The sequence below is a fragment of the Ursus arctos genome, unplaced genomic scaffold, assembly GCF_023065955.2.
Source record: "Ursus arctos isolate Adak ecotype North America unplaced genomic scaffold, UrsArc2.0 scaffold_24, whole genome shotgun sequence".
NCBI lineage: Eukaryota > Metazoa > Chordata > Mammalia > Carnivora > Ursidae > Ursus > Ursus arctos.
The window spans coordinates 35,898,081-35,925,936 of NW_026622919.1; the positions used below are offsets into that span (position 1 = coordinate 35,898,081).

General features: G+C 37.3%; 1 protein-coding gene across 1 annotated transcript; it reads right to left on the bottom strand.

Annotated features, from left to right (window-relative positions):
* Window positions 1-32: 32 nt before the first annotated feature.
* On the bottom strand, window positions 33-27,479 carry TAF15 (TATA-box binding protein associated factor 15). The gene is made up of 16 exons (XM_026517589.4): window positions 27,368-27,479; window positions 20,979-21,018; window positions 19,576-19,627; window positions 19,406-19,490; window positions 19,220-19,322; window positions 16,080-16,273; window positions 14,920-15,040; window positions 8,381-8,415; window positions 7,724-7,756; window positions 6,394-6,503; window positions 5,300-5,429; window positions 3,287-3,379; window positions 2,495-2,576; window positions 2,290-2,378; window positions 1,678-2,182; window positions 33-360 (listed from the first exon to the last, which is right to left on the bottom strand). Exons 1-16 carry the CDS (start codon window positions 27,372-27,374, stop codon window positions 321-323), a joined length of 1,719 nt encoding a protein of 572 aa, XP_026373374.1. The 5' UTR covers window positions 27,375-27,479; the 3' UTR covers window positions 33-320.
* Window positions 27,480-27,856: the final 377 nt, after the last annotated feature.

Consider the following 27,856-nt stretch of genomic DNA (forward strand, 5'->3'; position numbering starts at 1 on the left):
GTGTGACAGAACAATGCACTAATATACAAAAGTCCACAAAACAAGCAGCCTTTATTGCAGTAATACAAAACACTTTCCATTTTGGCAATATTTTACAACGCACTTAGCTTCAAGGGTTGGAAAGGAGGTTGGAAACTAAACGGGGAAATTTCAATGGACATTTCTAAAAGAAAAATTGTCCCAGCCCTCCCACCCAAATAAAAATCCAAATGTCACTTAATTTCACTACCCAAGAAGAGGCCACGAGGAAAGCAGCAGGCAAAACTCTGGCAATTTCACTATGGATCATGTCAGAGACAAAGGAACATTCAAAACAGTCATCAGTATGGTCGGTTGCGCTGATCATTTCTGTAGTCGTTTCTAGGAAAAAAATAAAGAGCCAGACTAAATTCTAATTTTCTACCAAGGGGGAGCATCAGACACTTCCTCAGCGTGCTGGTGACTGGCGTTGGTTTGACAATTTCTGTAAGAATGACTCCATACCTAATTTATTTCTCTACTCCTAGAAGGTCCTTAATAAACGTCTAATTTATCAGCTTTAAGACACAAAGTTCCTAGAAGAAGCTTTTTGCTATCACTAACTCTCTTCAAAACTTCCCATCTAGAATAAGGACTCCAAACCACTGCGGTATTTCAGGTCAGAGACTGTGCCAATTCCAGCACTCTAAACAGAAGAGTGGCATCACAGAATTAGGCAAGCAAACATTGTCATGTAAGAATTCTGGGTCTGCCACTTACTATGTGACCTCGGAAAAGTACTCAGTGTTTCTTACTCCATAAAATGGGAAATACATCTACCTCATGGGGTTAAGAGGAGGACTAAAGAATACAGATACTTCCACAGGATTTCCCGCACAGTAAGAAGGGTTCAAAAGATAATAATTACTAATAGCTAACAATTATATAGCACTTACCATGGGCCAGGAACTGTCATAGCATAGTAATCTAATACGACTCCACGAAGGAGATGAGAACACTGATGTTCCAAAGGGTTAAGTAACTTGCCTAAGGTCACACAGTAAATGGTGGAGCCAGAATTTGAACCCAGAGAAGTCTTGTCTCTGAAAAACACGCTCTTAACCACATGCATACTAATTCTCACTACCCTATACTGCCTCTGGCATACCGATGCTCAGTATAATAACTGAAGTTCTTTCACATCACTGGTGGTTCAACTTTTTCTGCTTCTAGGCCATTCACGTGACAACACACTCCCATCAGTACCTACCATCAGTGATTTTCATCTGGAAAAGCTATTACCAGAATCTCCAGAGAAACAACTACAGGGTGGTACAACACACAGGATTTCAGAAAACACACCCCTATGAAAGGTGTGCCCCCCTCACTTAGATTAAGAACCTCTGATTTACATACAATTTCAAATTATATCTCAATCTCAATTATCTTTAGCCATGAGGAAGAATAGCACATGTTCATATACACACACTCACACCGACATAAAGATTTGTGAAACAGAATTTCCTAAACAAAATGAGTTTTAGAAATTTCTAAATAGGAAACTAAATGACTATTCTCCATCCTCACTGAGAGAGCTTCCAATGAAAAATTCAAGTTCCAAAAAACTGGACCTTAAGAAAATGTGACAAAAAGGGCTCAGATCCTAAAGCCTAGGAGCAGTGAGGTAAAACGGGTTAACAAGTACATTCTAATACTCACCTTCCTCCCATTTTGCCTCCATAGCCGCCTCGGTCTCCTCCATAGCCGCCCCCACTCCTGTCACCTCCATAGCCGCCACCTCGGTCTCCACCGTAGCCCCCGCCGCCACCGCGGTCTCCTCCATAGCCCCCCCCACTGCGGTCTCCTCCATAGCCGCCTCGGTCTCCACCGTAGCCTCCGCCTCGGTCTCCACCGTAGCCGCCTCCTCGGTCTCCTCCGTAACCACCTCCTCGGTCTCCTCCATAGCCGCCGCCTCCTCGGTCTCCTCCATAGCCACCTCCTCGGTCCCCACCGTAACCGCCTCCTCGGTCCCCACCATAGCCGCCCCCACTTCTGTCTCCACCATAGCCACCCCCACTTCTATCTCCTCCGTAGCCGCCGCCGCCACTTCTGTCTCCTCCGTAGCCACCGCCACTCCTGTCTCCTCCGTAGCCGCCTCGGTCTCCACCTCTGCCCCCACGACCTCTATAGCCCCTCTCTCCACCGTAGCCTCTTCCCCGGAAGTCTGCAAGGTAGAGATGCAAACCAGTGAGATCCAAAGGATAATGTAAACCACCCTTAATGCTAGTCAGAAGATAAATGCCATGTAGATGCTGTTAAAAAGCGACCCACCTCCTCCTGAGGGACGAGAGTCCTCTGGTCTGGGCTCATTACACTGGTTGCAGGAATTCCTTCGAGCAAAGTTCATATTTCCACATGACCTGAGAAAGGGGGAAAATAAAAATGTTCACTATTTCCAATTGAATCAGAACCCCCTCTTGCATCCTCCAACCCCAATCCCAACTCCTACTACCGCCAGAGTAAATAGGATACTTACGGATTAGGGCAAACCCAGTCCCCACTTTTGGGATCTCCACCTCTCCCCTGAAAGCCTCCACGACCTCTATATCCTCCGCGGCCTGGGGTAAAGAAGGGCAGGAGAGAAAAATCAGCAGCTGACATTAACACAGCAGAGGAAAAGCACCAGATGAAAAAATTAAGAGCAAGCAACCATCAATAACTGGGTGGCCACCCCCAAAATTAACCCCTATAGTAGAGCTCAGATTCTTTCATTTGAGGCTTTACTTAGTAAATCCAAGAAAAGTGGGAAAAGACTATTGGCACATATTACAGTGCAAATAATGAACCAAAACATTTCAAAGTCCACTTTCTATTATAATACCCTCTTTGGTTTGAGTATCTTAGTGATAAAGGTAGAGAAGATGTATTTCAAATTTAAGAAATTAAACACAATAGAAATGAACAAGGTGGCAGCCACTTTATCAGGGAACTTATAAACTGGTCAGATTACCTAATTAGGTACCATTTAAACAATTACCTCCTGATCTCCAGGTGAATAACAAACTGCCACAAAGCTTTCCAAAGGGATTTCTAGAACCTTCTTCCAACTACTTTCTTACCTATTATGATACCTTATTTACCCAATCTCCCTTCTCTACTCACTCTCACTTTAAGATAGAAGGAAAAAATCTTCTACCTTAAGTTTTTTCCACTTCTATCTTAGGGGGAGAAAGAGGTAGTAGTTCACACAATAGAGACAGAACATGGACTCAAATTCAAACCCTTTGTTTGATACTTTACCCAGGCCTGTGAGCAACAAGTGTCTTACCTCGTCGCCCACCTCCACTTCCACCTCCTCTCATGAATTCAGGTCTTCTGGTAGCAAAGGACACTTTAATGATGTTGCCATGGAATTCTTTTCCTAAGAAGAAAAAAAAGAGTTTTGAAGAAATGCTACTCTGCATCTCCACCTCTCAACAAAAACATAAACTGTCCTGGAAATTTTTAGTTTCAGAGCAATAATTGACATCCTCACACAAATTCAAACACAACAGTATTCCCTAAGAGTCAAGGTAACAGTGCTAAACATAATACAATCTACTGAATAGAGCAGATCTGTCACTGGGATGCAGTTACTTCTTACAAGCAACCCCCCCCATCTAGTATTTGTATATGAAAAGAGCGAAGTGCAGAACCGTGTGTGTAGTATGTCACCACTTCTGCTTTATAAAGGGAATGTGTGTGTGGGTGTGCCCATGTACATGTGCACATGTGCCTTTACATGTACATGCTATATATACACTGCCTATTATGCTCAACTCTCAGGTGAGGAAAAGAGATCACTGGGGGTCAAAGGTAGAAAGCTCACTTTTTACTCTACACTTCTGGTACAGTTTGAAACTCTTTTACCATATGCAAGTAGTAGCTTTAAAAGTAATACATGCCAGAAAAATGAAATCATATGTGATTATTTACACACATGCTCACAAACCTATATTCTGTAGCCCCAGGGTCTTAGAGACAGGAATTAATCTTTTTACTACTTTACATTAAACAAGAGGATTCATAAAATGGTCACAATTCCAGGGGCCTTAGCTCCCTAATCAAAGCCTTTATTATTATGGCTGGCAACTTTCTAGAGTATCAGAGAGTAGGACCTAGGAAGCCACTCACGGATCAGTATTTTCAAAGCTGTAGAATGACCTGAACTATAGAATTAGGTTTAAGAGGCTCGTATGCCCTGTGGGCAAAAAGCACAATTATTTTTGAACATATGGGCAAAAGAGATTGCTTTTTAATTCACCAAAACTATGGAAAACACAGAAAAGTGAAGAAGAATGGACCTAGCCTTCAAGAGCAAGGTGATGAGGCCTGCCAGATTAACGCAAAAAACTAAAGGATATGAAGGCGAGGACAGAGTATCACAATCTCATTTTTGAAGTAAAGAAATGCAATTATGTTTTCAAAGACACAGGTACAATAATCTCAGAACCAGAAGGGACCTCAAGTGTCTGTCAATCTAATCTAGCATGGTTAAGTCCTTTAGAGACTGTGGATCCAGGCTGAGTTTGAATCCTGACTCCGCCAGTTATGCTATAATTCTGGAAATTATACAGCTTCTCTGTGCCTCAGTTTCAACATCTAAAAATAGTAATAATAGGGTGTATGTCTCATAGGGTTACCGTGAGGGTCATACTGAATTAATGCGCATAAAGCTTTTAGAACTATGCCTAGCCCATAAACCACAGTAAACACGCAGTAAGTGTTGGTTTTTATTAGAGTACAAAACAATGAATTTCTAATAACATGGGGAAATGACTATTAAAATGTTAAATGAAAAAAGCATGAGACAAAACTACATTTGGACTATAATGACAAACTTAAAAATGCTTTTAAAAGAGTAGAGTTAAATTTAATAAAAAAATATTATCTATGGTTATCTCTGAGTAGAGGACTATGGATGCATACTGCTTTCTTCTACTTTCCCATATTTTCTTGTTTTCGGGGGGGAAGTCTTAATATTTCTTCCAAATATGTATTAACTTTGTATTTGAAGGGAAATTAATCTAAATTTATAAAGAAGAGAGTTAAGCAGGCCAGCCCTCTGAATCTCCATCAGGGTGGCTTCAAGCACAAGGTAGAATAATAAGGCAATATTGGAGACAAACAAGGAGAGAGCTCATCTACCTCATTTCTAAAGGTATGTAAAAACTCTGGCTTTTATTTTTAAAATATCCACAAAAGTAAACATGAAAATAACCAGTCCACCAGAATATATTTTGACTTCAAGACTCTAAAACATTTATCCAAACTGCATATTGAAACTGTATAAAGATAATACCATCAAACCAGTCAATGGCTGCCTTAGCCGAAGGAGGGTCATCAAATGACACTGTTGCCTCTCCTTTTGGCTTCCCTGTGTCCTTGTCTGTATACAGATTTATCATTGGTTTTCCCGTCTTCTTATTTGTCTGAGGAACAAACAAGCTGGTATTAGCATTTTTTTAAAGTGATCATAAACCACAGAAATAAAGATTTTTTTAAAGGAATTCATATATCCATACTACAAATACTTTGTACCTAATATAAAAATTAAGTTATCTATAGGTTCTGAAAAGGAAATCTCTCTTAATATATATTAAGTAAAACCCAAGCTATGAAAATGATACACAGTATACTGTTTTATCTGTGTATAATTTCTTTAAACCCACAAAAATAATACAGATAATGCTTCATGTAAATATATACCTTGTAAAACATTTAAAAAGTCAGGAAGAACGTACACCAAGCAAATTAACAGATTACCACTAAGGTACACACACTACAGCCAGCTGGGATGGGAGTAGAAGACAAATAAGGACGTTTGCTCTTCAGAACTGTGTGAATTTTTTACATGTCATGGGTAAATGAGTAATTCCACAGACACCAAAACAAGGACAATTGCAAACTGGTTTCAGGCAAATGCTAAAATCTACTAACACTACCGTTACTGCTTCTTTCTAAGTTGAAGACAGAAGAAATACATGAATGAGACAAATGGTGCATGAGACATGTTAAGTACACAATAAATACAGTTATGAAATAAAGCATCATGTACTGGGCTAATATGTAATGCAGTTTGCATATAATGGCCTTTCAGAATCTATAAAATGTTCTCACAATCTCATTTGGTTCTCACAATTTTAGGCACTAGGCAGAGACTATTTTTAGAGCCCAAGACTGAAAACTAAAGCTGTAGAAGGCTGTGGAAAGATAAACAAGCAAGGAATAAAATTTTCATGTATTTAGCAAATTTAGCAAAAGGCCTACAGATATGGTTGGGCATGTGTATGAGGGAATTCTAAGAGACACAATAATCTTATGTAATCTTTATATCTTAACTAGAATATGTTAATAATTATGAGATTTTCAACATAAGCCATACTTGCTACTCACCTTGATAATTCCTATTTGTTTAAAGAACTCCCCAACTTGATCTGTAGACACACCCTCCCCAAGTCCTTGCACAAAGATTGTGTTGTTATCTGAATTATCAGATTCTGAATCTAAGGGGGAAAAAAATTATGGTTAATTTTACATATTCCTTGGTCTTAGTACATCCTGTTCAGTAATCAAGAGCAATAATTTATTGTCCACCTTCAGCTATTTCTATGACCAAAAGGAAAAAGGACCAATATACAAAAAATCTTGTATCAACATGCAAAGTGGTCACCATAGTTATTTGGTAGTAGATCAATCCTTACAACTAAACTTCAGTTAAAGTGGATCAAGTCCACACTATGTGAAATACAGACCAATTAAGGGAGATCTTAGATATCTTACTCTTTAGATTCAGATACAGGGCTGAAGCTCATGAAGAGATGAAGACAGCATTATTAGCATTCCTTTCTTTGGAGAGCTTTAATACTTTACAGCTAATCAATACTTTAAAGGCTCTCCAGCAGAAAATTCCCCAAATCTGACACTTTGGACTTCCAAGCAAGCCAAGCACAACTGTTGTTTTCCCGATCATTGCAATAAGCTTTGTATATACCAGAGGGTAGGGGCACCTTGACACACACCTTACCTTACACGCACACTTTTGGATTAGTACAACAAAGTAAGAAAGATGTACAAAAATTCAGTCCATCAAGGGATAATTCAGAAATTGCCATCCATATAGAATACTTTGGCATCTTAATAAAAACAAAAGTTCTGATTTCAATATATATTAAAATTTCTTGGCTCAAATAGATTTTTAATATCTAAATTATAACTTCCAAAAGGCTCCAGGTAGCCTTGAATTTCATTTAAAAATAAAAGCCACATGAAGTTAGTGACCTCTGCTGAGAGTAAGACAATTCTCCCCATGTATGAATTCAGGTTTCTCAGGCCCACTAAGCAGACTACCAATCCAATGTAATATTTTCTTAAACACAGTTTTTCTACTTCAAATTCCCAATGATACCAACTCTCTCAAATCTGATCTATAGTATTTAAATAAGTAATGTTACTTAGCAATACAAGATGAAGTATTTCTTCACAAAAGAAAAAGCAGAGCATAGGAAACCACAAACATACCAATTTTCCCCAGCAAACTTTCCAATTTCCCATAATTTTTCATTCTGGTATGTTTTTTAGAAGTGAAGCTCCCCAATTCTGGAAACACTATCATATTAAATCTTCCTCCTGCCCTAACTCCTCCAAACACACACACTTTTCCCTTGAAAAATTGGAAAACTAACATTCTCTTAATGGCAAAGTCACAAACTACTATAAACCTTACCAGCATCTGGTCTGGGTCCATAATCCCTGTGACCTAAGGGAAAAGAAAAGAAAAAGAAAAAAAAAAAGCTATTTAAGGCAACTCATTAGAAATTATGAAGAAATAGTAATAAAAATCAAGGCATGAAAGTCAATACTTCCAAAATCCTTGAAAGTCAACCATCACAGATTTACAAAGTAAATACATAAATTAAGTTTTATTAAGTTTAAGAAATCAAGATGAAAGTCAATTACTTCCTTAAATTTGTCCCAGACGGTACCCGCCACTTTGGCATTATGCTAGTGTATCACTTTTGTTAAGCTCTGGTTGTGAAGGCTGATTGGAAAACCCTAATAATTTAACAGCACCATGTCAGCTACCTTTATTAAAAAACGTATTGTCAAAATCCAGTGGAAGTCTCATTCATCGGTCACCACAGACTCTTTCATGCAAATTCACTGTGTAGAAACCCATTGGACTGTTTGAGATCAACTTTGGCTTTTTAATGTTTTCTTTGATATATATATGTATATATATATATAATTTTTTTTTAAAGCACACAACACACACCAGCCTCAACAGAGTAAGAAAGGGCTTAGACTGCGTCTGCGGGATATTGGTGGCTTTTAGATTTATATAGCATTTCCACTGAAACATTTTGGGATACTCAGCACTTACCACCAAAATTTTTGAAGCCACCGCGGTCACCACCACTGCAGAGGAAAAATTGAAGAAATGATTTCTTCCTTAAGTCTCTAATGTGCTGAGCCCTGGGCTCAATCTACACTTAACTGTCACAAGTAGAGCGCCTAGGGAAACAGTAGCACCTCTAACTTTCCAGTAAATTCCATTTCATAGACTCCAAAATGTTGTTTTCACCTAAGTGTTTTCCCAAGAATCTATTTCCACAAAGTTGCCTTTTCAAGCTTACTACAGAATGTATCTCATATATTCTTATTTTAAAATCTTCCCAACCCCAAGCCAAAGGGATACTATTCATATCATAACTTAAAAGCTGGAGGCACAGAATAAAGAATGCTACCCTGGAGCAAACATTCTTTCCAAGGGGGATATTTTTTTAAATATGAGGAAAAAGGAAAAAGACCAGAAGAACAATATAAAGCTAGGTTAAGATTCTGATAGCAGAATGGGAGGTAAAAACTTTAGTAGTATATTCTATTGTGATACAAAATTGTGGGATTTATGAGATGAAAAAAAGTGAGGTACAAATATACACGAAAGTGAGCCTGAATGAAAGTAGTCTTGAAAAATCTCAAATCATTCAGAAATCTGATAAAATGAGCACTAAAAGCAAGCATAACTTAAAACTGCCCTCCTACTCTACACCCCTATAATATACGAGATCTCTTCATATCAGAGCTACTGAGATTCATGCTACCAAATGCTCTGTACACCAATCAGCAGACCGTATCAGAGACAGAACGCAACATACTCCAATATCACAGCTGCCCACAAGAAAATGACTATTTGGCAAACTTCCACTGGTAAGTCGATGGTCCTTGTGTGCATAAACCTACGTAAGAAATCTAAGATCTCTCTCATCAAGAAACTATTTAAATACTCATACATTAAAAGCTTGTTTCTCTTGCCTGAACTAAGTAATCCTCTAAGATTCACATATGTCATGGAAATAAAAACACCCAGCTTTCAGATGGTGACATCTAATATTGTACTACTATTAATCATATTCTACTATAATCCAAGAAACTAATCCAATACACTAAGGTCTCTTCAATGCTTAAAAGCCTCTCCTGTAATGATAACACTGCCCCCTGTAGCCTCTAAATAGATGGCTTTTCTGAGCCATCCTGAGAAAAACCTCTCTGAGAAAGCAGTCCTCTTTTATAAGTCTATTCTACTATTTTGATGTAAAATCTCCCCTTGCAACTAGCTTAGGTATAGACACATGCATCTTAATTTGTTATTAATTTTAATTTCCAGGAAGACTATAAGTAGAATAAGGCTATTTCAAGGCTATGCAGACAATATAAAGCTCAAGTCCTTTATACACATACAGTCTCCTATTGAGTCTCTAAGACCCCCCTTTTAGAACAGTACCCAAGCCCTTCCTACACTTCTAATGGACCTGTATATCACTCCTTACTCTTTTAAGAAAGGAAAGCTAACAGAGTTCTTGAGATTAATCTGCTATAAATCTTATTATCAGAAACCAAGATATCTTAGCTTTCTTCAAAGACGATCATGAGAACTCAAAAGAAAAAAAAAAAAAAAGAGGAAAGAACTAGTGAAAATATTAAGCCCACATTCCTATCAGAAGGTTAAAGTCCCCAGGATAAAGTATATTCTTTAAAATAGGCAACTTTCACAAGTAAGTGCTGGAAGAGATACCTCTTACTTATTTTGCTGTTATCTTAAGCCAAGTACCAAACTGTTTATCTGGCCACAGTGGAGAGAAAATATGCAACTACATATATCAGCTAATTCCCGTAATTTCCATTCTGGCCAGCAATATAACTTTGAACAATAAAAAAAGGCCATACCACTGCAAAAAAAAAGTGCTATAAAACAAATGACATTCGAATAGGTTTATTATTTCCTATTTCTCCATGTAATGACATTTTAACTTAAATCACCTTCACTGAGCATTTCCTTTGAAAATATGGCAGCTGAAGATTTCAACACAATGGTCATAAATATGAAAACATCACAGTGAATTTGAAAAAGTACTAGTCTTTAAACTAAGAGACTCAGGGTACAGTCTTTACCGTCACTAATCAATCTTGAAAATTCAGACATGTCAGTAATTCTCCCTAGGCTTCAGTTTCCTCCTTCACAAAATAAGGGTTTACATCCCTGCTATTCAAAGGGTGGTCCAGGGAACAGGAGCACAGGCAGAGTCTGAGAGCACCTCAGAAAAGCAGGATCGCAGGCCTCACCCATACCTTCTGAATCAGAATCTGCATTTTAATAAGATCCCCCAAGGAATTCATTATGTAAAGTTTGAGAAGCACCAGTCTAGATGATCTACAATCCTACGTGAAGCCTTCTTTCAAGTTCAAATGTTTCATTCAAGTTCAAATGTTTCAATCATTTTTCTCTTCACTTAGGAAATTCCATATTAACTAGTTATATTATAATCCCTTATAAGTAAATGTATTATATTAAATATACTACATAAACCTCAAGTAGTACTCACTATTAAATATTTAACCAAAGATGGGCCTGTGGTTAAGAATCTTTCAAACCTGCAGTCAGGTTACAAAAGTCCCTTTTCCATAAACCAAGTTGAGGCTTCACTAGCCAATTAAGACAATGAAGATATGGGAACATCTTGGTGCAGATGTTGCCACAACAATTTGTCTTCCTCCCAGAAAAAGCAGCAAACTTGTACACATAAAGAATTCCTGAAGTAAGGACATTTGAAGGTAAAGCAGTAGAGGTATTTATAGAGATTAAACATCCTCCAATGTATGGCTGAGTGTCTCCTGCATAAGAAAACCAACTATATATTCTTGACTCAACTACAGAAATTGTTGTCCCAAGTTCAAAACAACAATGAGCAGCCTACCCTAAGGTAGACTGAGGCTTCTTTCATTGTTACAGTATTACATATGTAGAGGAGAAGATGCTCATTTAATCTGATGGTCATTTAATTTCAGGCTCTTGTCAAGAAAAAGTTCTTTTGACAGAATCTCTACTCCAAATCTTTCATTTTAAAAAAATCTAAATATATCTATTCAAGGACTTAAACTGCCAAAAAGTAAAAGGACAATACAGGAATCTTTGTTTCCAGAAAACCCATTATCTAAAGAGAAAAAGGGATTTAGCTAAAAATTAGAAAAGGTTAAAAAAAACTGTGTTATGCTTGAATTTTCATAGTAAATCCAAAATACAATTTTTTGGGTATGAAGAACACTAACATTAATTCCAAATGTAAATGACTCAATGGATTTAAATATCATTCTCAACAGTAGCTGTATTTACGTCTTATTTCCTCCCATGTCTTCTGTTTGTGGTAAAAAGGCTCTCTGGATTCAACATTTACCCACATTTCAAGAAGCCAAGAATCTCTCATTCTAGAGCTACATGTCCAATACAGTATTCACTAGCCACATGGGGCTGTTGATCATTTGAAATATGGACAGTCTAAATTAAGATGTACTCAAGATATAAAATACAAAATGGATTTCTAAGTCTTAGTATGAAAAAGGCAATATACAATATCTCAGTAATTTTATACTGATTATATGATAAAATATTTGGGGTACATTAAATATATTATTAAAATTAATTTTACCTGTTTTTTAATGTGCCTACTACAAAATTTAAAATTACCTATGTGGCTCACATTTGTGACCCACATTACATTTCTACTGGGCAGTGCTATTCTAGACTATCACCAGAACATATGCACAATTTAAATGGAATTAGTCAAAAACTCTTCTAACAAGACAGTCAAAATTCAAGATGACTTTTTTAGGCTTGAGATATTAAAGCCTAGAAAAAGCTATGTAACTTGATGACTTAATCATGAAAAATGGTTATCTATAAAGTTCTGGCAATTCTGCAATGCATTCATCACAATGCTGAAGTTAAAAACACGAGAACTTACAGCCTTAAACTTGTAGTCCAATAAGAGGTCAGTGATCAATTTTAGATGACAATTAGAAATTCAGTATTTTTTGTTATAACTGCTTTTTCAAAGAAAAACATTGGTTCCTAAAGTCCCTATAATTTTCACATGTTTTTCTTCCATATTTGGAAAGCTGGCAGCTTCCTTTTGGTCTGTATTCTTCCTCAAGCCATGCAATCATACGACTTGAGTCTAAGAATGTCCCATCCTTTACCACGTATCCAACCCTCACCCACAAACTATGCCCCTTCTTCTTTAAATAAAAACCTAATGTCAGATATTCTTCAAACAGCCCTGAAAGGACTGTATTTTCAACCTTGATAAAATTTAAGTAAGATGATTAGAAACACAAATGGAAGTGTGATGAAGACTAACAAAAAATGTTTGGATATTTTTCGTACTTATATGTAAAACCAAGTGTGAAAAAAATATCCTGAAACTGGACACTTTTACTCTAATTCAAAATACTTTACTCCTATAAATAAGCTAAAAAATACATCTTGAGTAAGATACTGTGACACATGAAAATTATATGAACTTCAAATTTCCATATCCAAATGAAGTTTTACTGGAACACAACCATGTTTATTTATATATTGCCTATGGCTGCTTTGGTGCTACAAGGGCAGAGGTGAGCAGTTATAAAAGAAACCATATGGCCCAAAAAGCCTAAAATATTTACTACATGGCCTTTCACATAAAAAATTTACCAGCCCAATATAGAGAACCATCATCATCCACATGGATTCCTAAAAAAGGCCTTTCATGAACATCCCATTTATTGGCTTGAAGGAGGGGGTCGGAGTAGGGTATAGACAGCAGTTGGTCAAGACCTCCTCCCCCAATCCTACCTTGAACCAGATCTGTATCATTCTGACCTAATATAAAGTGGGCTTCTGCAAAAGATACTGTGAAAAGGTTCTAAAGCTAAATAAAACTATTTGAAAATCAAAAACTGGAGCAAAAATTATACTGAAATATGATGCCAAGGAGGTTATAAAAGTCATTAAAAAGGGGACTCTCAAGATGGTTAAGGTATGGAGCTCCCCTGTTTTATTAGGAGATTCATTCCAGGTCCTTTCAAATCTCTAAGATGAGTCATCTCTCAAAGATGAAAACATTTTTGAAGATTTCCCTACCCTCCTCCTCCTGAAAAGTGGGATTCTACCATTCTCACACATTGTCATAGTTTAATAAATAATGTATAGGATATAACTTCCGTATAAAGAAAATCAAACCTACAATATACTATAAAACATACAGCATTCCAAAGAAGCCAATTACCCAAGACATATTAACTGGAAATTTAAATACACCTGTTGGCTATCTTGTTTGGGATTCTGTCTGAAATGGGAAGGAGGCTATCAGGTAGAAAGTAATCACCGTTATCAGTTTACATTGTTCATTTATATCCACATGATGGCAGGCTGCTCTCTTTGATAATGAAGAGCATACAATGATATATTTATATATTGTAAACTGACTTTGGCTATCAATCGAAAGATTGATGTTCAGTCTTACAAAAGTTCATCGAATATGTTTAGGCTTTAGTTTTGCCGTAGTATCAAAGTACTGTACACTAAACACAGAGAAATACAAGTAGGTGATCAAATTCCTGGCTCACTTGAAGAAGTAACAGTGCTGTATGTAACTAGTTTTGTTTCTCAGGTCACCTCAAGGGACAGAGAGTCCCTAAGGAGCAGAAGAGTGCTCCTTATTAAGTGTCAGTTAACAGGCCACTAACAATTTCAATTCCCAAGGAACAAAAATTACCTTTCAAGCCTGTGTATTTTACACATAAATTTGCAACTGCAAACCTCAACTGAGGAAAACAAATGTCAGTTTTTTCATTCTTGTTTTTAGGGCCGAAGTACTAAATTTACAGATATATTTGAAAGTAATTTTATAACCAGCTTTCATAACATATGACAAAATTAAGTATATCAAAACCTGGTAATACTAGCAGTGGGGAAAAGAAAAGCTGAATTAAAAAGTCATCTTTTCCACAGCTTAGTCTGAACAAAATATGCAATGATAGGGAATGTTGTGCTAATTATTTCAATAATTATTTACTTAGGAAGGAAGACAAAATAGTTTAATTACATAAAATCTTTCTCATTCGCCAACCCCACCTTTATATACTCTGCTATCGCCTCCTAATAGTTTCCCTTCCCAAGGGGATTCAACATTAAGGAGCCTCTCTGCACTCCAATCTAAAATTAACTTACCTTTTATGTTTTACATATAATATACTTGGATTTCTCAGTCATCTTTTAAAGGGGTTTAGACTCTATAGCTCTGGCAGGAAAAACATAGTTAAGTGGTTTAATCACAACCATAATAGGGGAATTTTCTCCACTGGTGTTTACTATACACCACATAAACTAACTGCTAACATAGCCTATTCTGAGGTAATTTACTGACATCTTAAGACTGAAAATAAATTTTGAATTTCTGCCTTCTTCTCTACAACATAATGTACTTAAGCCTCTTAACTAAATCAGATGCTAGAATCAAACCAGCTAAGTAAAACAACAAAAATTTTTTTAAATTAAAAAAAGAGAGAGAGAAGAAATGTAGGCACCTAGACCTAAATACTTACCTTGATCCTGTCATAGGACCTCTTCCATCCTTGTCATATCCCCCACGCCCTCTACCTCCTCCCTGTGACCCGCCATATCCTCTATTATCTTCTCCATACCTACTCACATCACGACGGTCATCTACAAAAGAAAGAAACAAATATATACGTGAATAAATAACCATCGTCATTTCTGACAAAGGCTTCCCATAACACAAACTTAAATGGCTCTTTGGGTCACATATTATGTCCTTCAGAAAATGGCACATGTACACAGAGCTCAAATGCAAGTTATCATAAAACCATCTGGAATTAAATATGTCTGAGAATTATATCTGTGTCAAATTCCATTCTGCTATAGTCAGATAGCAAAATGGTGACATGGATATCACCATTTGATGTGATGGTGAAGAACAGTTTGAGTTACAGTACAATATTAGGTACAAAATCTTAATTAGATGAAAGGCATAACCCTAATCTTACAAGTTATTTCTTCATCTCAAAAATACTTAAATGTAAATCAAGCATGGAAAAGAAATAACTGGATTTTCAAACTGAAGACATATTCAGTGACTATATTAACTGAAGACAGTCAGTGAATGAGCTTCCACGTTTACTCATTTACTTATTCATTCATTCAATTATTCAACAAATATTTAGTAAGCACTTACTATGAACCAGGCCCTATACTAGGCAATGAGGGTATAAATGAGTAAAACAAGACTTGTGCCCTTGAAGCATTCATGTCCATGGCACAGATCGATTTCTAAGTATCAGGAGACTATTTCAAGTGCTGTAAGAGAACAAGTGAAAGAATGTCTGGTCCTTCTTAAATGAGGTGAGAAGGCTAATACAGGATCATAATTTCCCTAAATCAAGTATACCACCACTATCAAAACAACTGGTAGCAGCAGCATTGTCAAATGATCAGAGTTAAGTAATGCAACAACGGAAATTCATGTCATCAGTCATCAAAAAGTCACATGAGCATTTGGGAGTCTGAGAAGTTCAGAACAGAAATCTAATAAACTAGCTTTGATGGCCATAAGAGAAAAGCATGCATATTCAAGGTCACTCTGAATTTTTACAAACAGCTGAAGTCCTATGCAGGTCTTTTAATCCAAAACTCAACAGAATTCTATGAAGGAAAAAAAGAAAAATAACAGGTCAATATATCATACCTTGTGTGTGGTGGCTGTAATTCTCCCTTTGTGAATGGTAGGACTGCTGATTTTGATTATAGGAATCATGCTGCTGACCATAATTTGACTGCTCATCATATGAACCGTGATGTTGATCATAGCCTGACTGTTGGTCATACGAATCTTGTTGACCATAGTCTGACTGGTCATATGAAGGCACTCTTCCACCTTGGCTGAACAGAAATCAAGAATTTGAAATTTTATAGAAGGATTATGTTCACTGTAGTAAATTAACTGAGACTGAGAGGCCTGACCAGGTAGACCTCAACCGTATTTAATACTACTTTCTTTTTTTTTTTTTTTAGAAGATTTATTTGCTAGACAGAGAGAACACAGACGGGAGGGGCAGAGGAAGAGAGAGAATCTCAAGCGGACTCTCCCGGTGAGCACGGAGCCCAACACAGGGCTCAATTTCATGACACTGAGATTATGACCTCAGCCGAAATCAAGAGTCGGATGTTTGACTGAGCCACCCAGACAACCCTAATACCACTTTCGGGTGTAAATCATTTAGTTTTTTTTATCTATAAAATCTCCTTATCAATAATGGAATGACCTTCAAACAATTCACTATCACTGAAGAGGTCCCAGATTATGAGAAAAACACATGTACCTTTGAAAACATTAGTGAAACAAAAAAATCGCTGTGGCTTTTACCATCCCCTTGAATTTAAAAAAAATTAAAGTTCCCACAAAAAACAATAATATGTCTCATTCTTTAACGAATGTATCACAACCAGTGCTGAGTCTTTTTTTTTTTTAAGATTTTATTTATTTATTTGAGAGAGAGAGAGGGAGCACGTGCTGGAGGAGAGGGAGGAGGGGACTCCCCGCTGAGCAGGGAGCCCAATGCAGGGCTTGATCCCAGGACCCTGAGATCATGACCTGAGCCGAAGGCAGACACTTAACCGACTGAGCCACGCAGGTGCTCCAAGTGCTGAGTCCTTTTAACAGGTACATTAAAAGGCTCTCTATCACTTAATTTTAACAATGTTATCTCATAATATTTTGGGTACTATTTTCTTATAATTATCTTTAGAACCTATAGTACATTCTCCTAAATATCTTCAAAGATAAATTTCAGAAAACAATAATTAAGGGCGCCTGGCTGGCTTAGTGGGTGGAGCATGCGACTTTGATATCAGAATTGTGGGTTGGAGCCCCACGCTGGGGGGTAGAGTTTACTTAAAAAGCAGAATCTTACAAAAAAAAAAAAAGAAAACAATACTAAATCGGATTTTTAGAAGAAGGAACCTGCTTTGTGATGCCATTTTTTATCTGCAACTAGTCTACCAAAAAATGAGACTGCTTTATTATCTCTGGCAATTCAAAAAGAAATTCCTAAGTATGTGCTAAACAATATGACTATTAATTACCTGTTCTCAGGATGGGAATGTTGAAAGGAACATTTAATTGGATTTGAGTTCTAATGTTACTTTTTTAAAAAGGGAACAAAAGTCTCATAACTTAATAGTCACGTCTTATTCTGCATCAGATGACCACAGCAATCTAATAAATAATAAAGATCAGTATGTTCCCTCAACTCCTTACCCAAAGCACATCACATCAACAGCAGAACCCTAGTGCTTCACTTTAAAATTGTTGTCAAAAAAAGGGGAGGGGGCACCTGGCTGGCTCAGTCGGTTAAACATCTCAGGGTAATGGGATGGAGCCCCATGTTGGGCTCCACACTCAGCAGGGAGTCTGCCTGAGATTCTCTCTCCCTCTCTCTCTGCCCCTCCTCCCACTTGCACAGATGCACATGCGCTCTCTCAAATAAATTTTTACAAATTTAAAAATAAAAAAATAATAAAATTTTTTAATTGAAAAAAAAAAATAAAACGGTCGTCAAACCAAATCTAACACTTTTCTTTGGTCTGCATTTATATCTCATGCTTCCAAAAACACATCCTTATAAAAGGATTTCCTAACTTTAAAACTAACAAACAGGGCTTAAAGAGTTCCTCCTTCTGATGTAACATGCTTTCTGAAAATTATTCTCTGCACGTGTACACCGCTTTGTACTTTTCAAAACACTCTCATTATCTATAAGACTGACAATGTGACCTCACAAATCTTTCCCCAATCCTTTTATTTAACTGAATTTCACTTAGAATAATTTTTTTCACTGCAGAGAGTATTTGTGATCTCAGTTTTTGCCTAATTTTTGAGCTATGTAATTTAAGAGGCTACATAATCTTAATTTCTCTTTACCTCTACAAACTGGGTATAATTATTGACTCTCTTTCATTGTGGCTAAGGATCAATTAGGGAATACAAAAGCATTTCAAAAAATGTAAAGCACAATTTTAAAGAATTAAGTTGCTATTATTAAAATTAGTAACAAGAACAAGCTCCTCACATCTGAAACTTTAAAAAAACTATAAAACCAAAACAAAAATTAAAAAATAAAAAAGCTATAGAACCTGTGAACTTGTTGGTAAATATTCACCTACCTATGTTAACAAATACAACATACTTAGACTATCTGAAATGTGTGGATAAGTTTGGGCACTTTTTAAATATTTTTGTCCCTGAAAAGGTAATACACTAAAATAGCTAAAAAATAAAATGGAAATAAAAGCAAGCACTGAAAGTCTCCTTTTATAGCTAGGTTCTTATTTAATCTCAGGTATAAAGCAGAGGTACAAATGTTTTTTTAACATTTAAATCATGTGCTGCAGGGCGCCTGCGTGGTTCAGTCGGTTAAGCATCTGCCTTTGGCTCAGGTCATGATCCCAGGGTGCTGGGATCAAGTCTCACATTGGGCTCCCTGCTCAGCGGGGAATCTGCTTCTCCCTCTGCCCCTCCCTGCTGCTCGTGCTCGCTCACCAGCTCTCTCGCTCTCTCTCTCTCAAATAAATGAAATCTTTAAAAATAAATAATCCGCATTCATATACAGCTAAACAGTAATATTACAAATAACTCATCATAAGAATAAACTGACAATGCTAACAATTTCCACCTTCTTCCTAATACAGAACTATGAAATTCATACTTCAAAACTTCCAAAAAAAAAAAAAGTGTAACACTAGGAGTTTGGTGGTGAAGTCTATTTAATACCCAAAGTGTTATTTCCACTACCCAACACAATCTCAGTGCTTTTACTGTTTCCTTACCCTCCTGATGATTCCGTGTTTTGTTGTCCCTGGTTATTATAAGACGGCTGGCCATATGAGCTCTGCTTTTGATTCTCATAACCACCGTAGGATTGTGAATAACCTAAAGATTGGATGGATATACCATTTAGTAAATGTTCTGATTTTTTAATTTCTAAAATAGCAAATTTAATAAACCAGTCCAACCTGATTGGTTTTGTCCATAGCTGGAGTAGCCGCCATAATTCTGTCCATATGAGGAATCAGAAGGTTGTCCATAGCCAGAATAGCTCTGAAATTTAGGTAATACAAGTTTTATCACCTACTTAAGATAAAAATAACTATTTACAAAAAGCACAATTTATATTTTAACCTACCTGTGGTGTTTGTCCATAACCTTGGTTGCCTTGATTTCCATAGGAAGAGTAACTGTAAAAGAAAAATGTACTCCTTGAAAGAGAGGTGCTAGAATTTAAAAGCTTAAAAAAAAACCAACTTCATTTTCAACTTTCAACCCTATACAAGCTTCTCTACTGAGAAACTGTCAATTTGCCTGTCTCTTACAGTCTAAATTGAGAGGTGATGACCAAAGACTGTTAAGACATAAATGAAGTCACTCCCAGACCTCCTGAATACCAAACAAGCACCAAAAGTTTAGCTTTGACAATCCCGCACAAATAAAACTTCAGGAGAACTAGAAAATCTCAAGAGAATTATACTTGGGTGTGGGGAGTGACTACATGCAAGCAAGACCCACAACAAAAATCTGAGACAGAAAAATAACTTTTTAATTAGCACTTTAATCAAATTAGCTATGTTCTGACAGATAATTTCTTCCTACTATCTGCCTTAAATCTGCCTTTAGTAACTATATTGTGTCCCCAGTAACATAGCACAGCCTGGCATAGAGTTTGCTGACTGAATAAATGTACCTTCCTCAGATTTGAACTTTAATTTTATAGCATGTAAATTCTAACAAGTCAGAAACAAACTTTCTGAATATATGCCCCCAAAAATATTTGCCAAAAAAAAAACCTTTTTATTATTCTAGAGTTATCAAGTGCTAACAGAATTTAACTTTATAAAATATATTTCACTGAATAAACATTTGCTAGTTTCCTATTATGAAGTCAGCACTATCCTATAAGAATAGAAAAGTCAAACCTGTTTTGTTTTCATGAAGCTTAAAACCTGAAGACAGAAGATACCTGAGATGCTATTCTGAATATCTCACATTGAGCTGCAAAATATTTATAATGTAATTTGAAGGCAGCTGTTTCTGGCAAGTAAGAGAACCCTGCTGCATGTATACAGTCGCACAAAAACAGACTTTTATTATAAGCATGGTAAGGAGTCTTTTTAAAATGCTAAACATTTCTATTACAATGCTTAAGGAAAAACTGCTCTGAAAAAAACAGCGTAATATATATAATCAAAAACTGAAATGCTTTCTCTAAGAATCTATTAAATAGTTCAACTGTCTAAATCCATGTAATTGTTTCATCTTAAAAATTTCTTAAAGAAAACATTCTTTAAAATACCTATGAGATTTGTTTTAATCTCTAAGGGGCATGTGTATTCACTGGTTCAAGAAGGCTTTAAAAAAAAAAGGAAAAAATGTTTCGGTACATATGTACACAGGCCTTTTCCCCTTGACAAGCTAATATTTAACTCTAAGAAATCCAGATACCAAATCTCTGAAGGAACGCATGACTAAATTCATCTTTTTTTCCTTAGTTCTACTCTTACATGGTATTATTAAAATGTATGTATACTTTACCTTTGCTGCTCACCCCCAGACTGACCGTAAGTTCCAGAATCTAAAACACATAAAAAGAATTTTAAATCTTATTTAAAATTATGTTTCCCTCAAAGGCTGACTTTAGCTTTTATAGATGAAATGCAGTAAGAAAATGTAATATAAACTACCTACAGAAGGAAAACTAGTTAAAATTACTGTGCAAGGATTTGTTTACAGTAACTGCATCTTTGAAAAACTACTCCACAAATGTGTCCTGATGGTCTTAAGAACCAAGTGAACAAGTGTAAAACAATACATGAAAAATCCATCCTTTTAAAAAACTCAAGTTCTCTTAAATGCAAAAAAGCATCTATTGAAACTAATCAAGACTAAAAAGAGGGGAAGACATACACTCTGACAAGATAAATTCCCAGGATTACACTGACTTCAAATCTTCACCAGCCCAACATACACACCACCCCCTGTACTGGACTGCTCTGGCAGTCAGCAGCAACAGATAGATCTCCCAAGACTTTGGTAAAAGCAGCTAAGTTAGTTGTTTATCCCCAACTTTACCAAGCTTTCAGGGATTTGGGCAATCGGTATACCAACTCAGCAATACCGACTCCCAGCTTCCCTTTCGGGAATAAAAACTACCAAGGAAGGCACGAATTAAATAATGTCAAAAAAAAAACAAACTTTTTTCAACTATAAGCTATTCCCAATACCTCAAAACATCAGTTACATCAAAAACTTTTGAAGAGGCTCTATCTTTTAGGTTTCTACTCAGAGTCAAATGAATGACCTAAGTTTATTAGTGATGAATAAGAATAATATTATATGAAATATTCTTTCAACTGCAAAAAATAACTCCCATCTGAAACTGCTGACCATTAGGCCCAATCTAATCCAACACGAAACAAAATCATTTGCTGTCAAACAGTTCTGAAAACCCACCAGAAATCAAATCAGTGACTTTGCATTCAATTCCCGTAAAGCTACAATATGAAAACATTGCCATTGGCAGCGTAGTAGATATCAGATTTGCCACTTTTCTGCAGCAGAGCTCTACATTCAGACTGAACAAGATTATTTTTTTAAATCCTAAGAATACTGAATGAAATCCTGACAAATTATTTCTATGAATGTGAAGGACATAGGCTGAGATGAAGAAGAAAAAATTGTTTATCATTGCCACACCCATGATAAAATGACCACAGATTTATCGCTAATAACCAAATAAAATATGAAAAGCACACAGAATCTAATTGGACCACAGATTAGATACATCTACCAAATGAAAAATGAAATTAGCTTCAACTAAATCAGAAACTGAAAAGGGATTATGAAGTGGGAGGGGAAGTATGAGTAAAACTTAAGGTACCCTTGGGATAAATTAAGCTTTAGCTTCAATTATATCCCAAGGCAATGGATGGGGGGGTCCCCCGCTGACAGAGCGGAGTCCAAGACCTGTTTATTTCCCTTTCACTCAAGCAAAATTATAGAAGGACACAGCATATAGGTTATGTGACCCTGGATCAAATCTAGTAAATATGAGTCCATAATTTAACCCAGTCGCTTTGGTCCTGAAATTATAAATCTGACTTCTTTAGTTGCCTGACTTTAAAACTCTAGAAGACATAATACTGACCAATAAGTACGGCCCTTAGTATAAATACTTAAGAGAGAACGTACAAATGTTTCATATTCATGAGTTTGTAAATGTTATTTATGGCATTTCAAACTACAGCTCATTATAAGAACTTGACATGTGAGCCTTGTGTCTGAATCCATGATTTAAAAATGCTTTCACTTCCAGGTGTATTGGGTTTTGATTCTGTTGTTTTCTAATTATATTCCATTGCAGCCAGAAAAGGTATTTTCTCTCTATTATTCCTGGTACTTATTAGGATTTGTTGTTTTTTGTTTTTCCCCTTGTAAATATTTCACTTGCATAAACGCCCCCATGTGCCTGAAAAGAACTGTGTATTTCCTAAATGTTGAGAAAATTCTTTAAGTCTAGATACTTAACTGCTTATACCATTCATACTCTTAACATTTGGTCTGTCCCATCTATTAATTACACAGAAAGGTATGCTTAAAAAAAAAAAAACACTCCATCTGACCAGATTTGTCAATTGTTTTTTTGGTTTCTATATTTTGAGGTTATATTCTTAGGCACATAAAAGTACATATTTGTATATTCGTGAATTCCATTTTAACATTATGTTATGATTAAAAATGTCCAAACTTTATTTTGACTGGTAACATAACTAAACAATCTTGCTTTTGGTTGGTGTTTGCCTAGTTCATCTTTTTCTATCTCTGTACTTCCAACATTTCTTATTCCTATGTTTTGGGTATATCATTTCTGAACAACATACAGGTAATTATTTTCCCCAATGTGAAACTCTTTCAACTGGCTTCTTCATATTTTTACTACTACTTTTCATGTATTCCTATGCACCTATATTAGATTTTTCTACTTACCAGGGTTTTTTTCTTTTTAACTCCTTTCCTGCCTCCTACTGGATTTTCTTTACTCCCTTTTCCCCTATTGCTTTAGAAGTTACACATTCAATTTTTGTTCTTTTTGTTTCCATTTTTTAACTTCCAAATGTAATCACTTTACTCTTCAATGTTCCATACTGTTAATATTTGCTTTACATTTACTGTGTTTGCTCCTTCTATTGTTTTTTGCATTCTATTTCTCCTTTCTGGATTTACTTTTTTTAGTTCTTTTGGTAAAGGCCTGAAAGTGGTACTCTTAGTCTTTAGACCTGGGATCATTTCATTATTTTCCAACTTCTTAGAACTTTTAAGTCTACCAATCTTACTACTGCCCTATTTTCGTCTAGTAGGTAATTGGTATTTCATAATATGCAGTTTCACATCAATGTATCTAGGTATGAACTGATTTTTACGTCTCATGTTTGAAACCACTGCTTTTTGATCCAAAATATTCATCATCTTGGAAAAATCTCACCTATAATAATGATTCCTCCCACATTTTCTTAGGAGACATATTATATACATATTAGATGTATGACAGGACTTCTCCATCTGTTTCTAAATCTTGTTTTTCATCCCCTCCTTCTGAATTGAATTGTGGGTAACTGTATCTGTCTTCCATTTCACTAATTATTTCTTCTGCTAGGTCTACAATTCAACTTAACCAGTTTCTATTTCATACTAGGTTCTTTAAAATCTACATGGCCTTTCTTCCTAACACCTTGGTCTTATGGTTGATTCCTTCCTTTAGATTTTTAGTAATTTCAAACATATTTGCTTTCAGATTACCTATTAGGGGTTCTAACCCCATTTGTCACAAACTCATTTTGGTGAACTGTTTCCTTGAGTTCTACAATTTTGTAATGTGAATCTACCTTTTGCAAGGCTTGTTTTTTCTAGAAGATTCCTATGACCTAGGCTGTGACATTTCCTTCAGAAAAGGTTTTTCATTTGTTTCTACCAGGAGCCCCAAGGTTATTACCAGCCCAGAACCAATTTTTACGTTAAATTCTTGAAGCACAGTTTCCAGGTTACAAATTCTCAGGACAGACTTTTTTCACTCAGGGCCCAACCTTCCTTGTTAGGTTATGCTGATACAAAGGTTTTTTTCTACTTCACTCTTTCACTAAAGACAATCTTTCAAACATCTAGGATTTATGGAAGGTCTCAGTTCCTATTATCTGGCTCTAATAGTCTAAAGGCTTCATCTCCTCGGGTACTTGGGTAATAAAACCCAGTCGAGGGGCACCTGGGCGGCTCAGTCAATTAAGTGTGTGTCTTCAGCCCGGGGCCTTGAACCTGGAGTCCTGGGAAGGAGCCTCAAGTCAGGTTCCTTGCTCAGCAGGCGGCCTGCTTCTCCCTCTCCCTCAACCCCACCCCCACCCCCTGCTTGTGCTCTCTCTCTCAAAAAAAAAATCTTTAAAAACAAACAAACAAAAGCCCCAGGTCTCTAAATGATGAGACCTAAACCCGCCTCTTTAGGGAAACGGTCAAGCTAGCCGTATGCTGGCTTCTACTTCATTTCTGGCAGTTAGGTCTTGCCCTTTTTTGGTGAATTCTTTCATTTTTGGTGTTTGTAGACAGAGGATTTTCAATTTATATTGGTCTGCCATATTGCCAAAATGAGAAGTACCTTAACTTTAATTTTTCTATGTATAACTTCTAACTTGAAGGTGTCAGATAATTCACATTTGTAAACAATATTTGAATGAGAGTCTGACTTACAATATTTACAATTTTTACTTATTGACTACGTAAGCAGTCAATATTTTATATTTATATTTTATAAAGTTTGTAAGTCTGCTCTGTCAGGCATCTTGAGTGGTTGAGTTTGTAATGTTTAAAGGATTTAACTAAACTTAATGCAATTAGCTGTTTATGGGGAGTTTACTGTTACATTTATTAACTGAAACATTAACCAAAAAACAAGTCAAAAGCATAACTCTTACTTTTATACAAAGTCAAAAATATTTTTATACACATTTTACAAAATGCATAAACAGTATATAACACTAAGCAGAACTTAAAGATTCTCGCTTCAATGGACTTAATTTAGAAACAATCAATTTTATATAAAGTTCTTTTCATATGTGAAAGCCAATCTTGATATTTAAAAAACTACTTACAAACTGACAAATTAATCTAGTGTCTTGGTACTTTGAAGATCAGTACTAATGGATAAACGAGCTCACATGCTAATACGACACACTGAAATCCTGGACTTTACAGACTTTACCTCTAAAATTTAATCTTCCATAAAAGCTACAGTCCTATAAAAATAGCCATTGTTTTATACCAATAAAGATGCTAAAAATCAAGACACGCCAATAGTTTTTAATGTCCACTGAAACGGTCAATTTCCCCATAAGGGTAGGAGAATTTTATTTTAAATCATGGATGGGTTACACGCCTCCTAAAGATATACTTCTACATACTTCTGTGGAGCTTTTACCAGACTTCATTCCAAGTTATGCACCTGGTAAAAGATGCACCAATGTCTAGTTGGGAGTTTTTCTTGGAGCAAGGATTAAATACTGAAAGAAGAGAGAAATCCTGTGCAGTTAACAGCCTCTTCCATCAGGTAGGTGTCCCATCCCACAAAAGCTCAATATTCAGACTTAACATTAAGGTTAATTTAAGGAATGTTTATTATTCTCCTGTCCAGTCTTGTTAATTTGGCCTCCTCTCAGCCTGCTACTTGTTTTTCGTCACACATTTCCATCCTTCTGCAAGACGGGGGGGGGGGGGGGGGGGGGGGGGGGGAGTTGTTTGGGGTTGAGTTTTTTTTTTTTTTTAATACCAACAGGTCCTTCCTTTTTACATTTTTGTAAAAAGACTGTACCCAGCCAACACTTTGATCCCCATCATATGGCTTCAAGGAAATGTTCTGCTTTTCCACGTGAAACGTGATCTCTCATGATGTTTTCTAGCAAGTGGATAGCTGGGTCTTTGCAGCCTGTGAGGTACCCAAAACAGTGGACCTTGTGTGGTTAGCTAGGACTGCTCAATCTAAACAACATTCGTGTTCCCGACTTTAAATTCGGGTTTAACAGGATCTAAACTGTCCTGAAGAGATCAATGCCTTTTTTTCTTTAGGCCTCTTCCATACAAGGGGGGAGGGGCGGAGGTGTCTATGATTTTTAATGTTTCGTGTAAGACTGCCTTTCCTTTGGCCTGTATGCTTTAAGGTAACTGCCACATGTACCTACAGGAGTCTATCCAGAATAGAAAAGGCTCACTTTCAGGGCTCCTGCAGGAGATAAACAACTGGGGAAGGGAGAAAAATGAGAGGAGGGTGAGGAGGAAGCTGAATTATACGCAAACACCCCCATTCGAATCCTGGTGGTTACGGTAGAGGGAATGACGGCAAGTAGGATTTCGTGCAAGGCAACGTCCTTTGAAAGGGCTCCCAGAGCGTCAAGACCCCCACCTGATGAATGGGTGAGTCAGGAAGGCCCAGCTCCACTTCACAGATGGGGAAACTGAGGTACGAGGCGACGAGACGAGTGGCCCGAGGCCTCGCTGAAAGATCTGAGGCGGAGCGGAGAACCAGAAGCACCGATTCTCTCAGGCGGATGCTCTAATCACGGGCTCCCCCCGCCCCCGTGATGGCGTAGACGGCCTCCGCCCCCCCAACTCACACACCCTCCCCGGGAGCGGCACGTCTCCTCAGGTTCCAAGGACAGGGTCAAAAAAGGGGGGGCCCGAAGCGCTTCCGCCGAGATTTGCAGACGGAAAGCGTTGGGAGCGTGCGTCCCTTCAGTCCAACATGGCGGCGGCCACGGCCGCCCCCCCCACCCCAAGCCTCCCTCAGGGCCGGAGGCTCTCCCTCGGGGCCCTCCGGTGGGCGGGAAGACGGCCCAACCCCGCCAGGCCCCTTCTCGCCGCTGCCGCTGCTCGCTGAAGGAGTCACCTACCCGACATGACTAACGGCCGCAGCGCGGAGCCCCCAGAGCCCGCCGAGAACAAGGAATACGAGAGCCAAGCGGCGCGGCGGCCGGAGCTGTACTGAGGGCGGCGCGGCGGGCTGTGCCCGACTGCGGGGCCTCGGCAGCCAATCAGAGGACAGTGGACGGTACCACCGCGCCAAGGCGCGAGGGGTGGTTCTGTACGAGTACGAGCCTCTGAACCCTGAGGACTTCGGAAACCCTCTCTGTTCTCCCCTCCGCGGACGGTACCAATATTGAGAGGGAATCGAGAAGAGAAAGTACCAATGCCGCCATTAGCATGGGGGAGGAAGCCGACCCTCCTTTCTCCGTCCCAATTACAGTCCTGTTCCTGACTTTTATCGCGTGTGACAGAATTCGAGGTTAGAAAGGAAAAGAGGGGAGGCCTTAGAAACACAGACTATTTGGTTAGAAAAAGCTTTCTTCCCCTAAAATTTCGAGTGGTATGCCCTAGTTCGC

Coding starts and splice junctions, on each gene's coding strand:
- TAF15 (XM_026517589.4), bottom strand. Junction 16,274..19,219: donor AACACGGAATCATCAGGAGG/GTAAGGAAACAG, acceptor ATTTCTGTTCAG/CCAAGGTGGAAGAGTGCCTT. Junction 6,504..7,723: donor TGGACCCAGACCAGATGCTG/GTAAGGTTTATA, acceptor TTTCCCCCTTAG/ATTCAGAATCTGATAATTCA.